Source organism: Gadus morhua, chromosome 14 (genome assembly GCF_902167405.1).
Source record: "Gadus morhua chromosome 14, gadMor3.0, whole genome shotgun sequence".
In the NCBI taxonomy this organism is placed as follows: domain Eukaryota; kingdom Metazoa; phylum Chordata; class Actinopteri; order Gadiformes; family Gadidae; genus Gadus; species Gadus morhua.
In genome coordinates, this window is record NC_044061.1 from 11,714,431 (window position 1) to 11,741,310 (window position 26,880).

The 26,880-nt window shown below is 39.9% G+C and overlaps 2 protein-coding genes across 7 annotated transcripts in view; both read left to right on the plus strand.

Annotated features, from left to right (window-relative positions):
• Positions 1 to 200: 200 nt before the first annotated feature.
• Positions 201 to 7,472, plus strand: tmem41b (transmembrane protein 41B). Its single transcript, XM_030376177.1, has 7 exons — positions 201 to 413; positions 742 to 859; positions 1,303 to 1,431; positions 1,866 to 1,959; positions 4,995 to 5,099; positions 5,198 to 5,336; positions 5,487 to 7,472. Exons 1-7 carry the CDS (start codon positions 317 to 319, stop codon positions 5,654 to 5,656), a joined length of 852 nt encoding a protein of 283 aa, XP_030232037.1. The 5' UTR covers positions 201 to 316; the 3' UTR covers positions 5,657 to 7,472.
• Positions 7,473 to 8,751: 1,279 nt separating this feature from the next.
• dennd5a (DENN/MADD domain containing 5A) overlaps positions 8,752 to 26,880 on the plus strand; it is a 31,175-nt gene continuing 13,046 nt past the window's right edge. The window contains exons 1-10 of one of the 6 annotated variants that reach the window (XM_030376140.1): positions 8,752 to 9,018; positions 14,183 to 14,254; positions 15,121 to 15,230; positions 15,534 to 16,248; positions 19,544 to 19,731; positions 20,522 to 20,854; positions 22,150 to 22,368; positions 24,543 to 24,777; positions 25,200 to 25,289; positions 26,144 to 26,294. In XM_030376140.1, coding sequence (XP_030232000.1) covers positions 8,919 to 9,018; positions 14,183 to 14,254; positions 15,121 to 15,230; positions 15,534 to 16,248; positions 19,544 to 19,731; positions 20,522 to 20,854; positions 22,150 to 22,368; positions 24,543 to 24,777; positions 25,200 to 25,289; positions 26,144 to 26,294 — 2,213 coding nt within the window. In that variant the 5' untranslated portion in view covers positions 8,752 to 8,918. The remainder of the gene's footprint in view (positions 9,019 to 14,182; positions 14,255 to 15,120; positions 15,231 to 15,533; positions 16,249 to 19,543; positions 19,732 to 20,521; positions 20,855 to 22,149; positions 22,369 to 24,542; positions 24,778 to 25,199; positions 25,290 to 26,143; positions 26,295 to 26,880) is intronic. The other 5 variants (XM_030376144.1, XM_030376141.1, XM_030376142.1 and 2 more) reach the window with 5 other exon arrangements.

Here is a 26,880-nt window from a genome sequence, read left to right on the forward strand (position 1 = left end):
GATAACTACCTACAAATGTGTGAGTCAACCATAGGTGTGAACACGTCTCAGAATGAAACATTTTAATATTTCAACAGTTGAACAAATGACAAAACGAAGATAACGGTTTTGGTTCGCGGACAAATATGCCTTTCCAATCGGTATACGACGTGTGTAGTATACCCATGTGTACACCAGGGGCGCTCTCCTGGAATCTCTCCTCTTGAAGCTGGGTGTAAAGGTAAAAGGTCATGTTATAACGTGACGGGTGTATGTGGTGCCTGGACCCAAAGTCCAAATTTTAGCCGGCATTCAACAGAAATACTTTGGGCAAGATATGGCCAAAAAACGGAGAGATCGGCGAGAGGCAGGGGTAGTGCCTTTAGCACATGAAGAGCAACATGAGAAGCTTGAGGAAGTGAATTCAACGAAAGGTAAATTGTCGTTCATAATCCGCATCTGTTAACCATATTCCAGTTAGCTTAGATCGGCCTAGTGCAGTAGACTGCCCTGTGTATATAATTTATTCGATAACAATAACACTAAAAATACCTAAAAGAAAATTATCTATATTATGTATGTCAATTTGAACCGTTAAGCTTTTATTAATCTGGCTCTGACATGATCTGACCTTAACCAGCTGTCATGGTTGCTGTTGGTCCCTCACGTTACCACTAACCCTTCCTCATGAACGTTATTCCATTACAGGATGTTCTGTGTGACTTGAGCAATGACGACAATATTTGCCTCTTTCCCCCACAGACACACCAAGTGCTCCAGGGGGTTCAGCTCGCATGTCTCTTCTAATCTTGCTATCTATATTTACATGTTCTGCCTCAATCATGTACCTAGTGTACAGTTACTTCCCAGAGCTGAATGAGTAAGTGGTTTTCTCTACATTCCATTTGAAAAGGAACAATGTCTCATGAAAAAGCCCAAATGTGTAATAGTATCTAATTCATTGTTTCATGAAAAGGGTATCCTATTGTCCTTTTTTAAAATGTATATTGTGATTCATTTAATTTGACCTTCCCTGTGAGAGTAGTCATGAATTTTTTATTAGTTATGGTTACGTATAGCATTTAGTCACTTCATATTGAACACTTGTAGGATGATGATGATTTCACTTCATGTTGATAGTAAATATGCAGATACCCAGGTCATTCTAAAGGGTTAAGGGTTTATTCAGCAACTGTCCTCCAAATCCTACTTTAATTCTTTTTTTTTTAACTAGCCAAAGCCCGCCTATTTTGCAACTTAACCTCTGGTAATTTTTAGCAGGTCACCTAAACATTTTCACCATTATCGTTATTTGACATACAGCGATGAAATGGAGAAAATCAAGATTCCCAAAGACATGGAGGACGCGAAAGCATTAGGCACTGTGCTGTCCAAATACAAGGACACCTACTACACTGAGGTTTTGATGGCCTACTTCACCACCTATATCTTGTATCCTTTGAAGAAATACATGACGCAAAACTATTTAGGAATCTGTGATTTGAAAAGCCTGTTCACAGTTAATAGTTTAAATCTTTGTTTGGTTTTATTAGCCATAATATTACCAAATTAAGCTATATTATCGGCCTTTCCTGTTGAAAAAGCTATGAAATATTTCCACATACAGATCTTTGGGCAACAGGATATTTGTGGTAATCAATGTTTTTTTTGTGATTGAAGTTGCAATAACCAGAACATTTCCTTGACCTAGTAATAGGCCTACATTCAGATTGAGGTACAACTCTATTTATATTCATTAAAATGTTGTAATTTATGTTCTTTTTTAGTTGGCAATGCTAAACTGTTTATTTCTCCTGTGAGGATGACTGTTTAATCACTTGATTGAGTTTTGATGCTGGACGTTTACCTTGACACATATGTCTCAGCCTTCAGACTTTTGCCATCCCAGGATCAATCTTTCTCAGTATCCTGTCAGGGTATCTCTATCCTTTTCCTCTGGCACTATTCCTGGTCTGCTTGGTGAGTAAGAACCTATGATTGAAATATAAGAAGTTGTGCAAAGTACTTTTGAAGGGTAAATCTTTAGGTTTTCTTGTTTTAATTGCTATGAATTCGCATTAATCCATGCCATTATTTAAATTGAGCATTGAATAGTGCAGAAAACATGAGTACAAACGCATACATGGACTGCCATTTAGTGGCTGAGGTTTTGTTTCCTCTGCTGCAACACCTTTTTGTAATCAAGTAAGTCATCAAAATGATCAACTGACATGTTAAAGGGGACATATTATACCACCAGGTTTGAGGCCCCGTTCACACGAAGCCGATTTCATGGCGAAACCGCAAAGGTCTTGTACGGTTCGGCATTCCGTACACACGAAGCCGGCGAATCCGCTGACTGAAACCGCAAACTTCTGAAACCACCCTCGGAGGTGGTTTCAAATCTACCCGGTTTCGTTTTGGATTCGTGTGTACGCCTGAAACCGCAAACCATGACGTCATCGCCCCACCCCTCGACCTCCTAGCCAATGGCTCTTAAGCCCGCGGACTCTCAGAAATCACATGCGAGCATGCGCATAAGGGCAGCCTTTATGCGCATGCTCGCCTCTTCTTCTTATTTCATTTCTTCTGGATTTCTGTACCTGAGGCAGCGCCCCTTATGGGCCTGGAATGTGTACTACAGCGTTTCTACAGATCTACCCGGTTTCGCTTGGCTTCATCTTTACGGAGATACTTCGAAACCGGATAGTTCGAAACCGTAACGGTTTCGCCCGTTTCGGCTTCGTGTGAACGGGGCCTGAGTGTGATTAGCCTTACAAGCCGTTTCGAAAATCTGCCCCATATGACATCACTACCTAGTTGGACACGCCCACTAGTGTTGTCATATGGGGCTCGTAAGGCTTATCACACTCACACCTTTTGGCATAATATGTCCCCTTTAAGGAAAACCACAGCGCAAGGTGTATGCTTCTTTGACCACATTTCCTGTTTCTAGACACAGTTCAAGTGCTGCAGTTGCAAATGTGAGAATAAATGTAACGTTGAAAAAATACAATCAACATTATAATTGACAAATATTGGGCTTTCAAAGTGAAAAACAATGACTTCTCATCCTAAAACTGATATATTATACAAATAAAAAAGGCAGGCCAGCCCATACCGCTCTCTTTGTACATCAGAATCTTACCATCGACACTCCCAAAACCCTTCCCACAAATGCCGCCGACCTACGTTAGTTTGCATCACAGAGTTTCACCAGCAGTAAGAGTGGACAGAACACTGTTATTTATTCATCTTAATCCTTAAAGTCTCTTGTCTACTAACTGGGAGGAGCTGAATTGACCACTTTGCGACTTCAATACACAGAAAGAGTAGTACTTTTTGGTATAATATGTAACATTTTGGCATTCCGCATATCCAAAAACAATAAGACCTATATCATGTTTTTTGTTGAGTAGTGTACTAACATTATCCCAATTAGTTTCAACAATGTTCAAAAACAGAAATCCATTGTTTTATTCACAGTACCTTTACCCCCTTACTTACCGGTATATGGAAACGTGCAAAAAACTTAATCCAGAAGGGACATTATTTATGAATAAATATATGATATTTCAATATCGATCTGGCTTACTACAATGTGTTTATTTGACGAGGTGCTCATGCCAGCAGCCAAGCTGGGTAAGCAAATCACACCCATAGAATTAACTTATGCGGGTAATTTAAGTACTTTAAACGAGAACAACGCGGTGTATGATCGATCCCCATACATTCCCTTTTTTTGTACTATCCATCTATAAAAATGATAGTAGAGCTGCGAGCAATGGGTTGCAACATATTGTACTCACTCACTCACACACTGACGACAAACCTCCTCTGAATAGCCCATATATTCACATCAGGAGGAAGGATTGTGGTTGGCTTTTCCCCACACAGAAGGCGGCTGGCCAAAGTAGTTTACAGTCTATCCGTAGTTCACAAATCAGTATTAGGGATGCATGAATTACCAAAAAAACGAATGTCAACGAGGACTTTTAGTTTTTTTATGCATTTTTTTTGGTTTGAAAAAGTCTGATTTCCACCAATGTACACATATAGAAAGTCAGCTTAATCTGTAATATATACATTCTATGTGCCCATCACCCAAACCGGCGCTCCAATGGCAATGCAGTTCTTTATCTGCTTTTTACTGTTGTATGGCGTGATACACTTCTAAACAGTGGTTTATTTCAATTCAATTCAATTCAATTTTATTTGTATAGCCCTTAATCACCATTACAGTCTCAAAGGGCTTAACAGGCCAAATATTCATGACACCCCCTTTTACCCAAGCCCCCACACGGGCACGTTTCAATGGAAATAGTAACATTTTAGTTTGGCTTTTGTTTAGGGATGGGTACCTTGTATTTGCTTATTGTGTAGAAATATTGAACAATGTCTATAGAGGGGTGGGCTACTGCCCGACCGTCTCCTTTGCAGGTATACACTGCTAGTCACACGGGTCAGATGCAAGTTATCGCGTGTTTAGTTATACTAATTTAAGGAAAAATACCAATGAAAAGTAATGAGTTATCGATGACAGTGTCTCATACAGTAGTAGAGAATGTTCGAGTAAGGACATTGATAAGTTAAAGGATGCTGTATGGCACAAATCCCAATAACTTTTAAGCACAATCATCAATTCTTTGGGGAAACACTGTTATATGTATGCTGAGAATACGAAGTTACAACAACGTTCATCATGCTCTTTAACTTACCTTGATTATGATTGTTTGGAACACGGAAAACAGCGCTGGACCACCACATAACATAAACTACAGCTGTAGGGGGTATTCAATTCATGTAAGTTAAAGTAAAAAAAATGACATGATATGACAACTTTGTTTTCATCACTGGCGATGGTGGAGAAGACATCAACTCCCATGTTCTGACAATACTTCATGAAGTCATTTATTGGATTGAGCGACCCCTAGCTTCAGAAATGACCTAGACAACCTCAACCTCAACAAACATGATACATGTAGGTTTATTCTTGTCCTTTCATTCTTTCCTAGTGCTCTGGACTGGGGGCCTCCTTCTGTTATATGTTGTCCTATCTTGTGGGCAGACCAGTGGTCTACAGATATCTTTCAGAGAGAGCTAAGAAATGGTCTCAACAGGTAACTCAACCCATGCTTTCATTAGCTTATCCTTTTTACATTAATGCATGCTGGGTTTAGGTTAAAAAGGCTGATTGTGAGTGACTTATCATTGGCAGGTTGACAAGCACAGAAAACATTTGATCAATTACATCATATTCCTGAGGATAACCCCTTTCCTACCAAACTGGTTCATCAACATCACCTCGCCTGTCATCAATGTACCCTTGGGTGTTTTCTTCCTTGGTACATTCCTTGGTAAGGCCACAATATATAATGCTTTGCTTTTTCTGTTCCTTCAATCCAACTCCTACATATGTTAAGCAATTTGAATTGTAATGCGTCATTGAAGCATTGAGGAACGGGAAGTTCATTTGTAAGCGGCATGTATTTCTTTTGCACCATCAGGGGTGGCACCACCATCATTTGTCGCAATCAACGCCGGTACCACCCTGTACAAACTAACTACTGCTGGCGAGGCCGTGTCTTGGAACTCTCTGGCGGTTCTGGGGGTGCTGGCCGTGCTCTCCATATTGCCCGTCTGCTTCCAGAAGAAACTGCAGGAGAAGCTAGAGTAGAGCATCTTCGGATGCTCTACATCGTTCAGATCGCCCGCCTGATTGCCAGAAACAGCACTCTGAGAAGTCCCTCAAGTTGCTGCCTCCGCCCTCACTCTCCTCAGTCTGCTGGGAGGTACAACTCGATATCTCTGGCACAAAGAGCACTCCTGAAAACTGCATGCCGTTATGGGTTCCTCGTGACTTAGGCTCAAGAACCCCAAGCTTGTGCTTGCTTTTGTTTATGTCTTTATATTTGAAATTGTGGCACATCCTTAAACACATTTGTTTTTTTTGAGTTGAAGCATTATTTGTTATAAAAGGGTTTTCAAGTAGCAATATCCTTACACTTGGATACGGGATCCCAGTGCACGGGTATTGCAGTTGTCAAGGGCTCTACTGCCTTACTTTGTGTGTAACCATCTGTTGGAATACCTCTTCATTCTGCGGGAATGGATTTTATTGATTTTAAATAAAAGATGAAAGGGACTTGATACACAATTCAAGGTTGATACAATTGTTTCAATGTTTGAAAGAAAATATTTTGGCAGCAACATAAGAAGGATATTTAGGTATTTGGTATCCACGCAACACTCCCTTCAAACTGCCAATGACATGTCAATATTATTTCATGGCATCTTAGCCAACGTATCCTCAGAAGCAATAATTGGCACACTTCTTTGAAATGTCATTTTTAGTTGAAGAAAAGTGTTTGCAATGCAAGTTTTAACTTTTATTTATTTAAGTCTTTAGTTTTCAGTTTAGTTTTATGGTCCAGCAAAGCATTTTTTTTGGGGGGTTCAACTGTAGATTGTTTCATTAGATACCCTTTAGATTAATATTTTATTTACTCAGAAGAAAGTCTCGTAGCCAATTTCAAATACACTTGCAGATCTTTTATATTTATAGCCTTTTCTTTACCCGCAGCAGTGGGGCGACTAAAAACACTCCCACACACCAAGACTTGCATAAGTTATGTATCTCATTACATCTACAACTTTGAGCGGTCAAAGCATATCTAAACTGGGGATCTTGAGATGCACTCCACTCTGGAATAGCTGAATTCAAAATGGTGCACAGTGTGGTAAAAAAACAAAACAATTCAATAGCTATGACTCTTGCATGATACTGGAATTAAACTTTGCTGTTTAACATTATACAAATGGTGTGTGTGGTGGATGAGTAGATTTCTTAAGCATGATCGGGATTTGTGATGTATCCAAGCCATGCCATGCCTTGATTTGTCTGTCTACTAACTTAAGTGTTGTATGTATCAGATGTTGAGAATTCTTAACTTTTATTTTCCTTGCTGGTCAACTTCTAGATTGTATGCTAAATATGTATTTCTCAATGATCAAAGGGGATCACTGGAGCTGATGCAGATATTTAAATATTTACTTGATATTTGATGACTCAACATTTACATTGGTAGATTACTATGTTTATGTGTTGATTTTCAAATTCTGTTTTCAATCAGAAGATTTTTCTTTCTTATTTATTTGCTAAAATTTTGATTTAAATTCATGTTCCTGTATTAACACTCATACAATATTTGTACCTCAGGCATTTTTTTATCATATGGAAAGTATATTTGAAAGGTAGCTTCTTGCATAAATGCATGGGATATTACTTTTCACATATTCAATCACACATACATACTTGTTTTTACACTTAATGTCCATCCTTCTAAACATTTACTTTTGCAGCTGATTACTGTGACAAATTGACTTGTACACACGATTTTATTTTTTAATTATATTAAGTATTTATATTCAAATTGCAAAATAATAAACATTCATGTACAAGGGAATACTTGCCCTAACAATGCTGAACAGAACCCTGACTCCTTATAATTAACACCTATTTCGTTGTAAAGATAACGCAAACTTCGTTGTAAAGATTTTTGGAAACAAAAATCATTAACTGCTGCAGATCAGTGGTGTATAAAGTGGGATGGGTGTTTACAAAAACGTATTGCCTTTATGTAATGAAGTATACTTTAATTTATGTTCTATATATTAGCTCAGCAATTAATAAAAATGTGTGAAGCATCTTATCAGGTAACTTTCCAAAAAGGATAACCCTACTACATCGAAAGCACCTTTCTTGCTAACCTAGGGCATGGTAACTGCACACACAGTAAACAAAACATGAACTTAGATTACCCCAGAGTTCAAAACAACAAGGAACTCATATACACCTCAAATTAAAGACCAGATAGCAATTCAACTCCTTGATGAGTCTCTAAGAAAAATAATGAGACTTTAGGTCTCAAATAGAACTTACATTTCTACATCTCTAAATTATGTTATGGAAAGGTTTATACCTTATATTTTCTCTATAGGACGAACAATAATGGCATAAGCACAAATTGCTACCAGTCTTCCCTGTGAGATAAACCCAGGAGAAATGTTATATGAACACTTATTATAATGGTATTTTAGCCGTGTTTAAAAATCCATTCAGCCTCGAATGTCTATGGGAGGCTTTAGCACCACCTAGTGATGACGAAATAATATATTGATTATTCATTTATTTGAAGAACTGTCAATTACACTCTCAATTTAATTGTATGCAATTAACATCATACAATAGGCCATGTTTTCAGACAATCAATCGGTGAGTGAATAATAAAATAGAATACAGGCCTCATAGAATAGAATAGTATGGAATGTGATTCTGAGTATGTAGAAAACCAGATAGAATAGGATTGAAGAGAATATAATAAAGCTGAGCAGATGTGACTGTAGAATCAAATATACTATTATATCCACTAAATATGAATATAAGTATGGATTTTGAATCTGAGTAGTAGACCAACAATATAATATAACAGAATATAATATAACAGAACAGAATAGAATAGAATAGAATAGAATAGAATAGAGCGTTATGGAATGTTATTATAGTAGTAGGCCACCAATACTACAATAGCGTAGAACAGACCATTTGTGTCATTTTACCCACCAGATGTATTTAGCTAGTGACATACATAAGGTAAATATAACGTAATAACGTAATCTCTTTGGGGCGCTAGCACATTCCCAGTGCTCACACCCGAGATTAAGGAGGTGTTGATCGGAATGTCAGCGGGTGAAAAAGGCACATGAACACATCTGTCGTGCTGCTGGAGGACCACAATGCATCACGACTGCTACACTCTGATTTCCGAGCTTCGCAGTAACACAGCATCTGTGATGGCAGAGGGAAATCACAGCGATATCATTTAATATGCACCTTATTGAGAGCATAAGGTTAAGGGTGCCACCGGACCAGTCTCAAAATGACCACCGGCTTCAGCTCGAATTCCTGTCGGTTCGCAGATTATTTTGTAATCTGCGGACTCGATACCGAGAGCGGGTTGGAACCAGACGAACTGTCCGGTAAGTAACGTTAGCTATAAGGCAGAAAAGAAATGATGCTCAAGAACGATACTGATGGTGGCTACTTCCATGTATATTTTAAACGGTGTATACATTTGCTTTCATGATCATTTCATTGTCAAACACGTTATACAATGCGCATAGGCCCAAATCTTTACACAGCCTGTGTTTATTTTATGCTAGTTTGGGGTTGAACGGATTAACTGCTAGCCTCGGTGCGCTTTAACGCCAACTCGAAGATTCAGATGCGCTTTACATTCGTTCGACATGTTTCCATGTAGGGATATAAGCAGTTAATTTGTTCCAACATACAACCTACACATTGCTATTATGATACGACAAATATCCGGGCTTGTTAAAAAGGTAACGTCTCTAGGGCTACATATAAACAACTCTCATTCTGTAGGGCTGCGCATTCGGACTTCTGTCCGTTTGCAGCAAAACGCGTCTGTCCATCCATACAAATGCATGCCTACTAGCTAAAAATGGCATATAATAGGTAAATGAACTGATATTATAATAAGTAATTGTTACCTAATGTTAACATGTAGCCAAATAATATTTGGTTGTCAAAATAAAAAAAAAGGTTGTTTATTGTGTACTGATTTAGTCATAAACATTAGCCTGCTCATTATATTGGACTATCCAGCGTTTACTGAAAATATTATATCTGAATACATTTTACCTTGTTAACCAATGAAGTTAACGAAAGGTCATCCGTGAATTGTATTGATGTAGACATTGTCGATGGCGTGTGACACTAGTGACATGTTTTAATACTGGCCTCGTGCATCTGGACCTACCTGTGTCCGTGCCGACTGTTAGTGGATGCGCAAAAAAATCGCCCATTCAATCAGGGTTGATTGGGATGTAGCCTACACTATGTATTTGGCTACATTAACTAAAACAAATAAAGAATAATATTGCCTCGCTCATATCTAAATAGCTACTAAATAAACTTGGACAGTGCATTTGAATTGGTTAAATATCAAAGTTTCGCTTTATTCATTATTATTACATACAAAATATTTCCTTTTTTGTTGAAAAGATTATTATTTATTTTTTAACATCTTAAGTTAATGCTAATAGGCCACCCAAAAACGTTTGCTCAAGAGAACAGAAACAAGAAACAGGTTGTGCAACATATTTCTATGTTAAGTACAATGCTGTTTTGGTAAATCAGTACTAGTAGGATTTTCATTTGTATTTTGGGCTATTGGCTAAGATGTTTCTGGATATATTCAACGGTCCGGCTTAAAAAACTCAATGGCTTCATCCAGGCTCTTTCATCTAAGGGGAGACCAATAACCTATTGTTTTTCAGTGTAACCTATTGTTGAACAGTGTATTAACATTAACAAGTAATTCAAATAGCCTACTGTTTGCGGTGGCGTGTGTTAGCCACATTATGTGTAGGCCTAACTCTAAATGATCTTGATCATTGATGATGAAATGATCTTATTATGCTAGATCAAAAACATAGTACATTATTGATTGCCAATTGTTTTTGGAGGAGCTTTGGTGATGATACTGAGATATCTATCACATTATGTTAAAGAACGTATTATGTTTTAAATGCAGCCGTAAAGGAAGTGGTTTTCTTTCATCAAAGGAAGTGGTCTTAAATGCAGAAACAAACATCACTACGTTCCCTTAGGGGAACGACCACTCACTATTCTGCTAAATACAATATACCAGTTTTCGCCACCACTATAATCAATAATGAATGTTTTTTCACACTTTAGCTGTGGATTTGAAAACCTATTCCCCAACACCAAACATAAACAACCCATAGACTTCATAGGTTAGCCGACTCTTTTAAAGAAAATATCTGATAAGAGCAGAAGTTGGTTCTAGGTACATAACACATGTTAAGAAAGGAAGTAAAGCTCCCACACGCTTTATCTTCATTGTGCTTGCTGGTCGAGGGAGGCGGTTTAGGGGATTCTGCTTAGTAACAAAAAACGCAGTCAGGCCCCTTATTACAGTTTCAGTTTGCCTGTCCATTTGTCGTGGGCTCGGCAGGGGAATTTATTCTGTTATGGAGGAGTTCCCATCACACTGTTTCCATCAAAGAGCAGATCCATTTTTAAATTCGTCACAGTGGATGTCAATGCATTTTTAGGTCACATAAAGCTAGCCTTCACGTGTTAAAGTAATACCGAGAAACCAGATCCATGAATCAGGGGTTTGTCACATTATATTCCGTTTAGCAGAAACACTCACAGCAAATCTATTGTTGGTCATTGTTTGTTTTTGGAGCATCGGTGGTTGTGTCTGATAATAATTGAAAAACAGATCATACAACATTACATCACGTTTTCTTCCACATTTTGAAATAGCACGAATAGAACAAAACTGTTAAGAAAAATGAAGTAATATGTTATGGGGATATTTTATAGCATAGGAGCTGTAGTTGAAAGGGCCCTTACACAAGGTGCAAGTTGATTATCTAGATCGCTTTGTAGGGACCCCTTAGAGATTTAGATTACCTTTATATAGGGTGTTTATATTGACAAGAATATTGCCAAATTTTGATTTATTGCTCGTAAAAAATATCACATTCAACATTACTACGATTAAGTTCTTTTTTTTATTGTCCCTCCACTGACTCCCTCCACTGAAGCTGTCTTCTATGTTTGACGTATTCAGTAAGTGGCTCCTTCCAGCGCAGAATGGTAACGAATGTCGATCTTGAGACATGTGAATATCTGTATAGATTTAGGACCCTATAGGAAAGTGGCCGAAATCAGGATAAAAAAATCTGGATCTGGATTTGTGCTGTTCACATTTTTCTGAAATTGGATTTGGGCCACTTTAAAGTTAGCAGTAGTTGAAAAAAATCGAGGAATGTGAGTTTTTGGATTCTTTACATCCGCAATACCCGATTGAAAAAAAAAAAGAAATGCATCCAGAAATGTCAATGTAATCGCGGCGGAAACATTCAGACCCGCTAGGTTCTCACCTAGGTTAATTTCGGTTTAGCCACTTTCATATAAAAAACGATTGTGGATACTGACAGACCTATAGTAACCAAACCCCAATTTTAAACTGATACGTTAAACCACACAAAGGAAAAAATAGAACAAAAGGTCATAACATTGTGTCAACGTTTTTACAGAATCAGAATTATTTATCAGAATTGCAATATTTAGCATTTTGTCACTCTTTTTAATATCATATGATGAGATCTAGGCTGCTCGTCAAATCAAACGAGAGCAGATGGAAGACAGTGTAGTCGAGCAAGGGTTAGCAGAAGACAAGTTAATGCACAATGATCTACAACAAAAAAGAATAGCTTTTTTCTAAGGCAGGAAAAAGTAATAATAATAAGGATTATTAATCACTAATCAATTATCATTAATGTAAGACATACAAGGTATATCCTTTCGATAAAAAACTGTTGATCTATTCTCTTTTCTTTATCGTTGTTATTATGGATTGCCTAGGAGGTTGTCAGAACTGTAGGGAGGCTCTGTAACACAAAATTAGTAAAAGAGATCAAGAAAAAAATGCCTGCGGTAAAAATAAAGTACCATGTACTATCCAAATCCTTAAGATTTTGTATGTGACCTGTCTGTCCTTTGTTTTATGGCATTTGCCTATGAAGAGCATCATTCAGAAGCACATACAAACAAATATTAAATCAATCAAACTTAGATTTTCAAGAAAATACCAACGTTTATTGCAATAAACTTGGAGCAGGCTGGTTATTATCAAAATGTCAGTTTTTACAAATACTAGCATGTAGGTCATTAGTAATGTTATACTCTATATTCATACTAAACGCGCTGGAGCATTTGAGCTTCATATAGGGACTTAATTGGATGACACGATTCTACTCCTTATTTGCCTCCTGAGGTCATGGGGAATGGTCATGCTCAAAACAGCTCAGTGGGACTAGCTATTTGATGGGAAAGACAAGAGGATTGTGGGAGTCTGCATCACCTGCCCTTATTATCTCATCATCACTGAGTCATAGCATGCCGCGACACAACAAGCTTAAACAGGGAGATAAGCCCTACCACAATCTACTGCTCTCCAATCCAATGACATCCTTACATGAACACATTAGAAGGCATGATACCAGCTGAGAAGCCATATTGGGTGCTTTGATTTCCCCAGGAAGGACAAGGGGGATCATGAGGATTCACACTTGGGCTTAATCGGGTGGGTCGTGTGACAGCAGGGGCGTAGCAAGCCAAGTGATAACATGCCTTTCTCATCTTGTGCAACTAACTGTTTATTTGTGTCTGGGTGTGGTATTGATGATGAAGGGGAAGCACTCATCTTATGATCTCTGAATGTGACCACATTTACCCTGTAGTCTTCATCTTCATGTATAATTGTGTCACGTGAACTTCTTTTTTGTGAACTTTTGTGTGAGTTTTTGTTTTCAATTAAATTGTTTTCCTGTTTTCAATAACATAATTTCCTTACATATCAGTCTGAAATGTTAAATTGAAAAGGAAAATTGAATTGAAAATTTTACATTTACAATGGTACACCTCAATGGTAAGTGTCTCCAAAGAAGAGTCTCATCATTCAGAAATCAGAAAATCTAACAACAAACCTTATAGGATCTTCACCCAATACGTGAACAAACACAATATGCCTGATGCCACTTGCCATAGTTTGCATGGAGAGTGATTTCACATAGCACAATTAATGGCAATCTGAATTTTTGAATAACCAAATGATTAAAGGTCTTGATACTGCCATAAAAGGGAACTGTCATGCTCAGCTATTGACTATATAAGAGAGTACTGTTTAATACGTGTGAAAAATGGCCATAAACTCTTGTTTCCACGAAAATTAAAGAACAGAGAAGTTAGGCCATTGACATCATTTGTACAGGATTTGCGTTCCCCATTGGTCTGATCCTGAAAATGACTTTTGTTCAACACGCGCATGAACTAATACCCTCTTGACAGAACCCCTTTCATAAAAATGTCTGTATTAGAAACAGCACTTCACTAACCTACCCTTCAGGTTTTAGTCAGTGTCAAAGGGCAGAGTCAATGCATCTGACCGCTACTCTCTTTTTTCAAACAAGGGCAGAGAACAAAATGTGTATTTAATTTCAAGCACACCTTCTGAGAAGCGGTGCACTAACCTTATAGGGACAACCTTTCATTAATACTCTTGTTTTATTTGTTGTGTAGCTTTATGCCAGTATATAGAGGCTACTAAATTCAGAGATGGGGCCAGAGGAAACTTGGCGGGTGCAGATGAAGGTAACCTCCCCCCCCTTCCCCATTGCTCCCCCAATCTCTGCACAATCCCGCCTTATAAAACTTGGCTCAGCTTTTACCCTTCAACTTTAAATTTGACACACCCTTCTTCAATGGCACCCCGGCTTTTGTACTTAAACATTTTGAGTTTTCACGACTCCGCAATTCTGCTCCGGTATGGGAACAAGCCTTTCCTCTCTTGCGCTCCAAATTGATTTTCCTCCTCTTCTGCCGTTGACCCCGCCTGCCTGTATCCCCCCCCTCCCTCCCATCTTCCAGCAGCGGCGGAACATCGGGCCTATGTTTGACAATCACTGCTTCTGTTTCTCACACAACAACGCACCCGTACCAGGGCAGCCTGCACTGGGTGCTGCTTGGTCAATATGTCCTCTCCCCTTACCCTCTGAATGACTTTTCATTCATGCCTTGGTGTGCGCATCACTTCTGCTTCAATCTGGGTTCAAATCTTCTTGAACGTTTTTCTGTTTTACTATTGCTTTTTTATTTTGCAATTAAAGCTGTCACGAAATGCATCAACCCTTTAGATATTCAAATGTCTTTGGTTTCGTAACCCATCTATATATTATGTACGTTTGGTTCTTTACTTTGATTAAATTGTGTTTGAAATATTTGGAATACCTATTATTTCATGATTTATTCTGGTGGATATTGTCATCTATTATATAGGGTGCAGTTAATGGCTTCATATGTTGTAATACTAGCTTTCTCCGAGAAATAAATCGAATGACTTCCTATTTCCCTGGAGGAGTGTTTTGCACTCAAAGCCTGCTTTTGACTGGACTTCCACATGTCTTTGACTGAGCCCTTTCCTTCTCTTGTGTGTTCTTCTGGTTCTGGCCTTCCTCTAGGTGAGAACTTTGAGCAGAGCCCCCTGCGGAGAACCTTCAAGTCCAAAGTGTTAGCGCACTATCCAGAGAATGTGGAATGGAACCCATTTGACCAGGATGCAGTTGGCATGGTATAATATGCTGATTCATTTACGTTTTCTATGACGCAAAAACTATCATAATGACATAATGATCTTGATTACAATAGCCTAAATCAACAGTGGCTCTACTGTTTAGTCTCACACAAATCTGTCATGGGCCATATTCACCTATTGACCATATTGGTGCTCAACACTAGTTGGTTGGGGGAGCCCAATGAAGGATTCAGCATTCGATTCCACCACCTAGCTATGGTTAACAACCAAGATGGCCGTGAGTAAGGCCCATTGCTCCACACAAACAGCCTTTCTTTCCTTCTCCATCCCCCCCCTCAGCTGTGCATGCCAAAGGGCCTGGCCTTCCGGACGCAGGTGGACACACGGGAGCCCCAGTTCCACTCGTTCATCATCACTCGGGAGGACGGCTCTCGGACGTACGGCTTCGCCCTCACCTTCTTCGAGGAGGTGACCAGCAAGCAGATCTGCAGCGCCATGCAGACCCTCTACCACATGCACAACGCCGAGCAGTACGACATCCTGCACACGCCCGCCACCTCGCCCCAGGGGCCCGAGGACGCCGCGCCGCGGCCCTTCCCGCCGCTGCCGCCGCGCCAGCTCCCCAGGCCCCAGCCCACGCTCCAGGCCGCCCCCGCCATCTCCCGCCTGCAGCGCTTCAACTCGTACGACATCAGCCGGGACACGCTGTTTGTGTCAAAGTGCATCTGCCTGATCGCCCCCATGGCCTTCACCCAGGCCAGCAGGAAGGTGCTGCAGCAGCTTCACCTGGCCGTCACCGCCCCCAAGCCCCCGCCCCTCCCGTTGGAGAGCTACATCTACAACGTGCTCTACGAGGTGCCGCTGCCGCCGGCCGGACGCTCCCTCAAGTTCTCTGGCGTCTACGGGCCCGTGGTGTGCCAGAGGCCCAGCACGGCCGAGCTGCCCCTCTTTGACTTTGCCATGGCCGAGGTGTTTGACCTGCTGGGGGTGGAGAACGTGATCCAGCTGTTCACCTGCGCACTGCTGGAGATCCAGATACTGCTCTACTCCCAGCGTAAGTAAAGCAATTCTGCAGATTTTTTTGTCACGAGATTTTTACTTCCGTATGGAGCCGACACACACTTTAATTAACTGCTTTCAGATTGGAAAAAAAAAGGGGATAGGAATACATATTATTGGGCTTGGAACTAGAGCTTGAGTGAGGGGAGTACATTTGTTGGAGACTAGGCTGACCTGAACCAATACTGTGGCGCTACAACATTGTGAGTGATGACAGTCATGTGATCAAACTGTTCAAGCAAACTTTAATTGTGTATATTACCTCTAATTAATTTATTGACGTGAGTTCCATCAAGCACTTTTATCTTAAAATAATGTATATGACTATGCTTAACATAAGGGGGCTCTAATAATTTTACTCATAATGATTTGGTAAATATACTGAAAATGTTAATAATTTCAAAGGCAAATATTTCATTGTCTGGGCTGCTGCTCCTCTATTTATGGTGGCTATATACTTTTTTACGTATTTGCTTGGCAACATGATCCTAGGTTTAGATGGGACAGAAGAGTGTGCTGAAGATCTTCATTACCATCCAATCGACAGTCCCCTTTCACATGCATCTGCTGGAAAAGCAAAATGTAAAACTTTTGGACAGACAGTTATTGTCGACTGATTGCATAAGAAATCTCAGATTGCCCCAAGCAACTTGGTTACTTGGCACATGTTTGGTATGCTGAGAGCCACTCGTATCCATCACATTATGTAACCTGCTGAATAGAAGTGCTTAAAGAAGCACAACATGAATCCCAGCTTGTGCAAATGTTAAGAACCCTTCTCTTGCCGTAGGCTGCACCCACCGGATGTAACTCAAGTCGTGGCCATGTGTGATAGGGGGTTCGAGCTCTGTCTTGTGTACTTTTAACCCTTGGGGAACACATGAGGCTCGGCATCACTGTGGTGTGAAGGGCTGTCTTTGTTAGCTCAGATTACAGCTCTTATTTGTTTTTCCTGTTCGGCATTATTTTTCTTACCAACCTCATCATTCCTATGAATATACAGTATATCCTTCTCAAGACACGGGGAGAGTTACTAACCCTACTGGATAGCATGTGACTGTGTGGGGGTTGTTTGGGGAGTCTGGCATAGTGGTTGGATCCATTACAGGGACAAGAAAAGGTAAATTGTTTACTGAGTGCCAGAGGCTTTAGGGGGGAGTTGGGGAAGGGGAAGAGGGGGGGGGGGGGGGGGGAGAGATGCGCTTAAGGGGGCAAAGCTATGGTGTTGCTAGGCAACCCCCTGGACGAGGAGGATGGCAGTGTTGCAGCATGATTATTATTGGTTGTTGGTGACGTAACGCCCCTCCCCCGGACGCGGCTCATCACTGCAGAGTGTGTGAAGAGCACTTAAAGAGAGAGAGAGAGAGGCAGGGGCATGCACGCACGCACGCACGCACGCGCACACTGGGAAGAGAGAACTTATTTTGTACTAAAAATTGCTCCTAATTTAGATAATATTCCCCAGCAGTTTCCCACAGTTGGTACATGATTGTAATATTATAATATTTTGTTAGTGTTCTAACAAGGCGAGTATCACAAACATTTTGTACGGTCCTATTTGGAGTGGATTTCGAAGCAGTGGCCATCCGATTCGAATTCACTTCAGTGTGGATGACACGGAGAATTAAATGCCTTGTTAATACAGGCAGGGCTTGTGTCTCTGTGGGTTTGCTTCAAATGTCTTTGGAGAGTCTTTCAATTCCTTGGCTCTTAGAGCTAATGAGTCGTTATGCTTTTTTGTATCCCTGTTGTTAACAGCCCCCACACACACACACACACACAGTGTGCAATCAATGAATTCAGCTATAATTGAGCTGTTTCAGCTAAATTCTATTCACTTGGATTCCCTGTAATCTTTCCTCAACATACACATTCATGACCATAACCTCCAGCATACAAACATGATGCATGTAGACTTTAATTTTTCTAAATTATAACTTATATGTTATTTAGTTAATTACTGACTTTATAATTTTTTTTAACCAATTACACCAGAGATGCAAAGTAGTTCACCAAAAACTTTGAATTTAAAACGATAAAATCGAACCTTACAACTGATTCTATTGACTCCTTTCAAAATAACTGAACTAGAAAGTATCTCATTAATAAAGCGTACTATCCATGAATCAATCCATGCAGGGTTTTATCTGGTCCTCGTATATAGATATAGCTGTAGTTACAACACTGTAGAGGTTGCAAAAGGGGAAACCCACATAGTGCAGGTTTAAGTTTTCTATTTATTGTGTTTTTCCGATTCTTTTTTGTTACACTTCTTTGCACAGAATTGCGTATTATTGGGCAATACCCAATGTTCTCATTTGAATCCTGGCTTTGACAAATCCCATCTTATAAACTTTTCACTTCATTTGTCTTGCAGCTATAAACACGCCTGATAAGATAAACTGTGTTCCTACTTTCACAATCATTTTGCACAGCTCAGGTCTGTCTGGCATACAATTTATTTCAACCCTGATGTGTCAGACCAAAGCAGTGATGATGTCCCTGAATATTAACATCAAGCAGCAAGTTTGGGAAATCATTCGCATGTTTTATTTATACTACAACCATGTGTTTAGAAAGGAGCTTAGTAGAAAGGAACTTACTATTGTGCTTAAGTAGTAGTAAAGAAGAACGCTGCATTAGTATTCTTGTCCGTGTTCTGGGAATGGTGCTGTGGCATGTTTGGGAGGGGGATGAGGCCTGGCCGAGTGATAAGACTGCTGTGGAGCTCAAGAGAAAGGCCGAATGAGGCACTGGGATCTATTTTGGCACCATATCCCTCTAAAGGCCGCACTACTGTTGGTACGGGGACTTTGGATAGAGTTGAAATGCTGATACAGAGGGCTAAACAGAGGTTAACATGGATGACGAACACTTGACATTACTGTGACTACAACCCCATGAAGTCATAGCAAAGGACGTATGCCTTGCTCACTGACCTACATTCCTTCTCGTATCTGTAGTTCAGTAATGGAAAGTTAAAGTTCTCACGCTACTGAAATATATTTGTGGGGTTCACGGCTGCCTTATTTCTAATAAAAAAAGAAAACAAAAACTACAATATATAGTATAACACGATTTTGTTTTGTGTATGCTGTAATGAGGAAGATATTGAGAGCAATAGCGGGGTGTCTCCAAGATCCACGCAGGATGCTCCACTGCAGAATAAAAGCACTGAGACTAGCACGCACTCTTACTAATTTCTGTTACCTGTGTGTGTGTTTGTGCCTGTGTGTGCGTATTCATGCGTCTGCCTGTATGTGTGTGTGTTCTCTGTGTGCTCGACACAGATTACCACAGGCTGATGGCGGTGGCAGAGAGCATCACAGCGTTAATGTTCCCGTTCCAGTGGCAGCACGTCTACGTGCCCATCCTGCCTGCCTCCCTCCTGCACTTCTTGGACGCTCCGGTGCCCTACCTTATGGGGCTCCACTCTAACGGACAAGATGACAGGACCAACCTGGAGCTGCCCCAGGAGGTACCGATCAACTCTCCAGCTCGCATATGGTTCACTGGATAGATGATCAGTGGACCGGCCCATTGATCAATTCATACAGCAGAAAATGCTGCATGATCATTTATCAAAACCAAAAAAAACCTTGCCATTATTTGGCAGTAACCGCCATAAATATCTTAAAATCATGATTCTTATTTTGTACAGGAAGCAAAATGTTATGCTCCGTCTAAAATCATAAATTATTTATGATTTGAAACTAATGTCATTTTTACTGCTTACTCAGCTCTCTAGCAAGCCATTGCATGCAGTACAAGCCAAGTAATGCAGTACACAAAATACGACTCATCAGTATAATGTGTGTCAACATTTCACATAAAGGAACTCTTATCAATTGTCATCAGTTGTTATCAACTGTTGACCTTGTTAAAGCAGTTTGTACTGGTGCAAAGATGTTCAATTATGCATTCACTCTGTTTGGAGAAAATTGCCTATTGATTTTCTTTTTCACTATAAATGGAACAAAGTTCAATAGTGTGGCTTTCCTCTTCTATTATTTCTTGTTCATATTTTAAATCCTATTTATTGTGTTGAATGTATTTAAAAAATAACATCCTGGATCATCAGATCACAATCAGATCACTCTAAAAGAATACCTACTATATAAGACACTAAGCCAGAAATATACACACAATATACACATTCAACACAAGTGCAGGTTCCTGCATAAGAGAACCTTTGTTTTATTTACCAGTGACAGTGTTGTCATGTGTTTTTTATACTTTTCATTAATGGTGCGGTTCCCCAATCACAGGCCAACCTGTGTTTTGTGGACATTGACAACCATTTCATCGAGCTGCCGGAGGACCTTCCCCAGTTCCCCAACAAGCTGGAGTTCATCCAGGAGATCTCGGAGGTGCTTGTGTCCTTCGACATGGCCCCTGAGGGGAACCTCCTCCGCACCAGCGCCGCTCAGGCCAAATTCCTGGTGGGCGGGGGCGGGGGCTTCCGCGCCCCAGACATGTTCCCGGACAACCGCAACGCTAACCTGGCCAGCTCGCCCCTCAACTCCTACCTGCTGAGGGAGAACGAGACCATAGCAAGACTGCAGGCCTTGGTCAAGAGGACAGGATTGAGTCTGGAGAAGGTGAGGATCATGCATCATGGCTGGCCAAAAGCGAACTAAGAGGGTGTTTGTATTATTGTGACCTCTTAGTCAGTGTCGTCCATGGAATGTCCTATAGACCATTCAAGGTAGAGTAAAGCACTTGCTTTTAGGGACCATCATTGGTTAAACCATGAGATGTCTTTCTCATGTAAACACTGATCCCTTTACCACTGAAGGATCTGCATGACTATTCATTGGACAAGGCCTGACAGAAACTTGGTCTTATCACGGAATGTGGACGGAATGTTACTGGGAATTTCGTTGCTCTGTTGCTTTGTAACATGTGTAATGACAACAATAAACTATACTATACTATACTATACTATCAGAAAGCATGTCGGTCATTAACATTGTGCAAACTGGATTATTTAGATTGTTAAAGTTTATATTTTTCAATTCATTTGTTTTCTTCCACACCGTATCGTATATATGCTTCTTCTTTGATTGACATCTGTGATGGTGATCCTTTCAACGTTATCAGGACAATTGAAAGGAATGTATGTGCCGTGCCAGCTATCTCTTTGCTCCATAAATTAGAACAATAGACCTTCACATCCTTTCCCATGACCCTGCTTCTCCTTCAGCTGCCTGCGCTAACAAGTCGATAAGATAACATGGGGGGGGGGGCTCTCTTCATTCTAATAACCATCTAGGGCTATCTCTAAGAGGTTTATGATTACGATAGCTCGAAGCCCTCTTTTGAATGAGTACGTATATATTCAGGTGTGACTTGTTTTGTATTGTATTTTGTCTCGTGTACTGTGTCTATGTACTTTGTTTAAACATGCACCCCTCTGTTTGAAAAATGTCTTTCGTCTTTGAGGTCAATTGAATTGTAGAGACTTGCAAATAAGTGTCATAAGTGCCAGCTAAAAGTCTCCAGCACTGCCAGCACTCTTATCTCACTTCCAATGCAGCACCTTTATTGGAAGAACGTTTAGATTTAGACTACCTATTATGTATAAAAGTCTGTTTATATTTGTTTTCATGAATTTTATATTATAGGGCAAAACTGAATATCTTCATTCATTCAAAATCCTGGCTTAGACAAAACAGACTCTAAACAATCTATCACTCGATTTGCCTTCACATCTAAACATGCCTGAAAGATAAACAGTTTTTATACCCGATAATCGGGTATAAATCGGGTATAAATGGTGTTTTCTGTCTATTAATAATGTCATGATGTGTTGTTGTTGTTAACCAGATGGACGTGGCGGAAGACACTTTGTAACAAGGACTTCATGATACGTGTTGTCGTTGTTTTTGTGTAGCAACTGGACGTGAGGGAAGACTCCAGCAGTAACAAGGACTCCAGAGTGCAGTGCGACCGGGAAGAGCTGCTGATGCACCAGATCAACATCCAGGTGCGCGAGGTGTTTGCCAACCGCTTCACGCAGATGTTTGCCGACTACGAGGTGTTTGTCATCCAGCCCAGCCAGGACAAGGAGTCCTGGTTCACCAACCGAGACCAGATGCAGAACTTTGACAAGGTAAGATCGTCCTCTGTTGAATTTACCCTTGATGAGCATATGGTCAGGCTTTACCTTCAACACTTATGTTGTTATGCTCCACAGCTCCACGTTAATAGTATGAAGCAGGCCTGGACTGTTTTCAGTACCCTAAAATAGTGAAACAAACAACACAGCTGGCAGAGCCTAAAATAATATATTTTCGCACCGTGGCTATTCTAAAAACCGTGCCTTCTAAAAAAAAAAAAAAAAAGTTACAAATTACTTCCTAAAACACGTTTAGGCTTCGTTAGCAACCTCTGAAAGCCCTTCTCCTTGCTTATAGCTAGAAGTGAAACAGAATAGAAAATAGAAGTAAGAGGTTAAGAAGAGGAAACATAGCAGCACATACATTTAATGAATGATATACAGTGTATAGAGTTCAAGTAGCATGGAATTAAAACAAAACAGTCATTGATTGAAGCGTTGATTTTATTTGGTACAAAATGTGAGACATGTGAGACTGCTTATCATTTCAACAACCACCCTTTTATATTTGGTGTTCCAATTTCCAGTTTCTTATTTTGATTCTATGTAGGCGGAGGCGACATGAGCAAGAAATTATTCAATCTATAATTGTTCTATCTATCAATAATCGATCTAATGTTCTATTGTTCTATCTATCTATAATCTATCTATCGTTCTATCTATTTATAATCTTAAATTGTTCTATAATCTAAAGGCCTAATCAATCAATCTATCTACTTATTTAGAAGAAATCTATCTATAATCGATCAAATGTTCTATCGTTCTATAGATCTCTAATCTATCCATCGTTCTATCTATCTATAATCTGACATTGTTCTATAATCTATAACTAAATGCCTATCTACTAGGGCTGAAAGATTAATCAAATCCAAAAATGAAATCGCGATTTAATAGAACGTAGTACGCAAATCGCAAGGGCTGCAAATTTTTTACTTGTTGTGATTTGTTACCGTTACTGACTGGAGATCAGTAAGATTTATATTTATTTTTCTTTTACAATTAAATAGTTAGATAAAGATGTTATATAAATTCATCTCAACCCATCAGCCTGGCCTAAAGGAAAGAGCAGTTTTTATATTGACTGCTTCGAATGTTGTGATGGTCATAGTAAAGAATGATTTATTGATTTTTAAATGATCAATACAGAACAGAAGGAGCTTAATAAATAAAAAAATCGCATATTAAAGCATTATCGTACTGTTCAAAATAATCGCAATTAGATTATTTCCCCAAATCGTTCAGCCCTACTATCTACCTATATCTAACTTTAATCTATTGATCTACAGGCCTTATTTTTCATTCCAACCATATCTGTCTTTCTATATTTCATTTTTCTTTCCACCTTCAATTGTATTCTATTCTACATTTCCAACAACCCACGCAAAACTCACTTTCACTTTACATGCACACATTACTAAAGTAACTAAAACCAGCAAGCGATTTATTTTAAGACTCAGGACGTTTATAAGATATGCTATGGGACTTTCTGAAAGCATGCTGTATGTATATACGTATGTACACATATTTTGACACATAGTATGATATCAATATGTGTCCTCTCCTTTTTTCACTTAAAGCACTTGTTGTTGAAGCCCACTTTATAATTTTTTATTGGTGTCCATTAATACTGCATGAATATCATGATCTAATATAGTCTTTACCTTTGTACTGGTCATGACATCCAAAACTTTTTCTAGGGTCTCAGGAGGCATGCTAATTATAGAGACACTCTTTTTGTTAAGTTAGTTTATTCTTTTTCTGTTGCTGACTGAGGTTGTGAACACAGCACACACACACAGCATCAAAAACAGGTACCTTTGAGGTTAGGCTTCCTGAGGAAAGATAACCATGTTTAAGCCTTTTTAACACATTCCTATTATCCTTGTCTAAAAGGATACTCAGGTATCCGTAGTAGACCACTTCAACTTGGTTACCTTTGATCAAGTCAGATTCATGTACCTTTAGGATCACTCAATCAACTATTTACTGTTTTATATAATGTCCAGATTCGGGAAGGTAACCTCACACCAGTGAACCAACCCGTCCACCTCATTTTCAAATGGAAAATGTGTGGGTTGTAGTCCTTATTGAGCTGTGCACTCGAAAGGCCATTCTCATTTGCATGGACTGTCACTAATCCGTTCCGTCTGTGACGCGGTCCCCCCCAGGCTTCCTTCCTCTCCGACCAGCCTGAGCCCTATCTGCCCTTCCTGTCCCGCTTCCTGGAGACCCAGATGTTTGCCTCCTTCATCGATGGCAAAATCCTCTGCCACGACGAGGAGGACAAGGAGCACTCGCTGCGGGTGTTCGACGCCCGCGTGGACAAGATCCGCATGCTGAACGTCCGCACCCCCACCCTGCGCACCTCCATGTACCAGAGGTGCACCAACATCGAAGAAGCGGGTGAGCCCAACAAATGGATGCACGGTCTGCGATTGACCGCAGAAAAAGCATTGTGAAGTATATAGTATGGCTGAACGATGAATCGAATTCAAACGGTTCATCAATTTTTTTTATTTTACAATGCAATAGTTAAATATGTTTATAATATCAATTCATGCGTCAATTCATCTCAACACATAGGCCTGGCCTAAAGGGCAGTTTATATGTTGACTGCTTCCAATGATGTGTTGGTCATCCTATAGAATGATTTATTGCTTGTTTACTAGTGAATAGTACAGAACATAAGGATCTTTAAAAAGAAAAATCGAAGACGAAATAATCGCAATTAGATTATTTCCCCAAATCGTTCCTCCCTAGTACACAAAGAAGGAGTCACGATGCACAGCCTATTCTTGTGAATGAATGGACTGTTCTTGTTTCAGACAACCTGCTTAAAAAGCGATTTGAAAAACTGGATTTTGTGGCCCCTGGACCACACGCCATTGACCAAGGCGATGACGAAGCCCCCATTCGTAATAATTTGTTATCCCTTTAATATCACTTGGTGGCAGGGCCCTTGGGTGTGCTTGCTATGCGTTGTTGGTAAAACACTCACAGATGCCTTTAATTCCAAATAGGATTATCTAGCTAGCCTAGCAAAGCTGAGGCTGCTTCACGTCTCATCTCATTCTTTGTAAGGTAGCAGAATCTTTGTGCCTGTTTTACTAATGACGCTTACCAAAATATTATTAACCGTTTTTTAATGTTGGCCGTCAGTCTGGGCGTTTGTTTTGCAATAGCATGCAGTTTGCTGTTAACTGGGAAATATGAAAACCAGTTTTATGCAGTGTGTTTCTGTAGCATTGAGCATATTGTATGATGTTGCAAACACTGGTTAGAGCTGGATTCATAGCAGTTGAATATAATTCTTAAATGGTGACACTACATGCATGTTATCCTCCTAGCACCACACGTGTCATGGGTACTTTGTTATGGGTGTGCTTTCTTTCCAATTGTGTTTTTTCTGTCTTCACTTCTGATTACTGATATAATATATATGTATATATAAACATATTATTACAATGCACACAGACACACATGTGTGTGTGTGTGTGTGTGTGCGTGTATATATATATATATATATATATATATATATATACATACATACTGTACACACACACAATTGAACTCAAACCACGCTCATGGATAATACTATTTGCATTATGTTTTCTTTCAACCCCTTTACATGAGTCAAAAGTCTCCTTTTTTTTTTCGTTGGTGAATTAATCTTTGAAAAACACCTGGTATAGTTCCAACAAGAGAGAAGTCTGGGCTTGGCCTTGTGATGTTCCCCACTCATGGACCCTCTCCCTCGTATCCCCCACAGAGAAGGCCATCGAGATGAGGGTGACGAAGATGGACCACACCGCCCTGCACCCCCACCTGCTGGACATGAGGATCGGCCAGGGCCGCTACCAACAAGGCTTCTTCCCCCGCCTGCAGTCTGATGTGCTCTCCGCCGGACCCACCAGCAACAAGTGACTACCCCACTATAGTAACACATCTCAACAATTGTTGGATTGGGTCATGTTCAGTGTGCGAAATACGGGGCGCTTGACTCGTGAGACCTTCCTGAAAGGATTTGTGGTTTCGTAGTGACAAGTGTCAAGTATCAAGAAAAGTGAATGATAAGCATCCGCATAAACTTTTCAGAATCTTCTTCTGCCCGTCTTAACACGGATCACTCTCTTCATAACTGTCTGCAGTGCCTCCTGGTGGCACAGCACCACGTCGTTACAACCTGCGCATAGGCGAGATAATTACTTGACCGGATTAATTTGTTCATTGCAAACATGGCAAAAAGAAAACGACTGGCGATGCATGTGTGATCCCCCCCCCCCGTTTCAAACTGGGTATTTCGCACACTGGTAATGTTCCATATAAATATAGATATAGCTATATTTGTTCATATCTAGAAATATTGATATATATTTATATAAATGTATATATATTTATATATAAATATAGATATAGATATAGATATATATATAGAGAGAGAGAGAGAGAGAGAGAGAGAGAGAGAGAGATGTATGAAAGAATAGAATAGAAAAGATTGTGCACTGA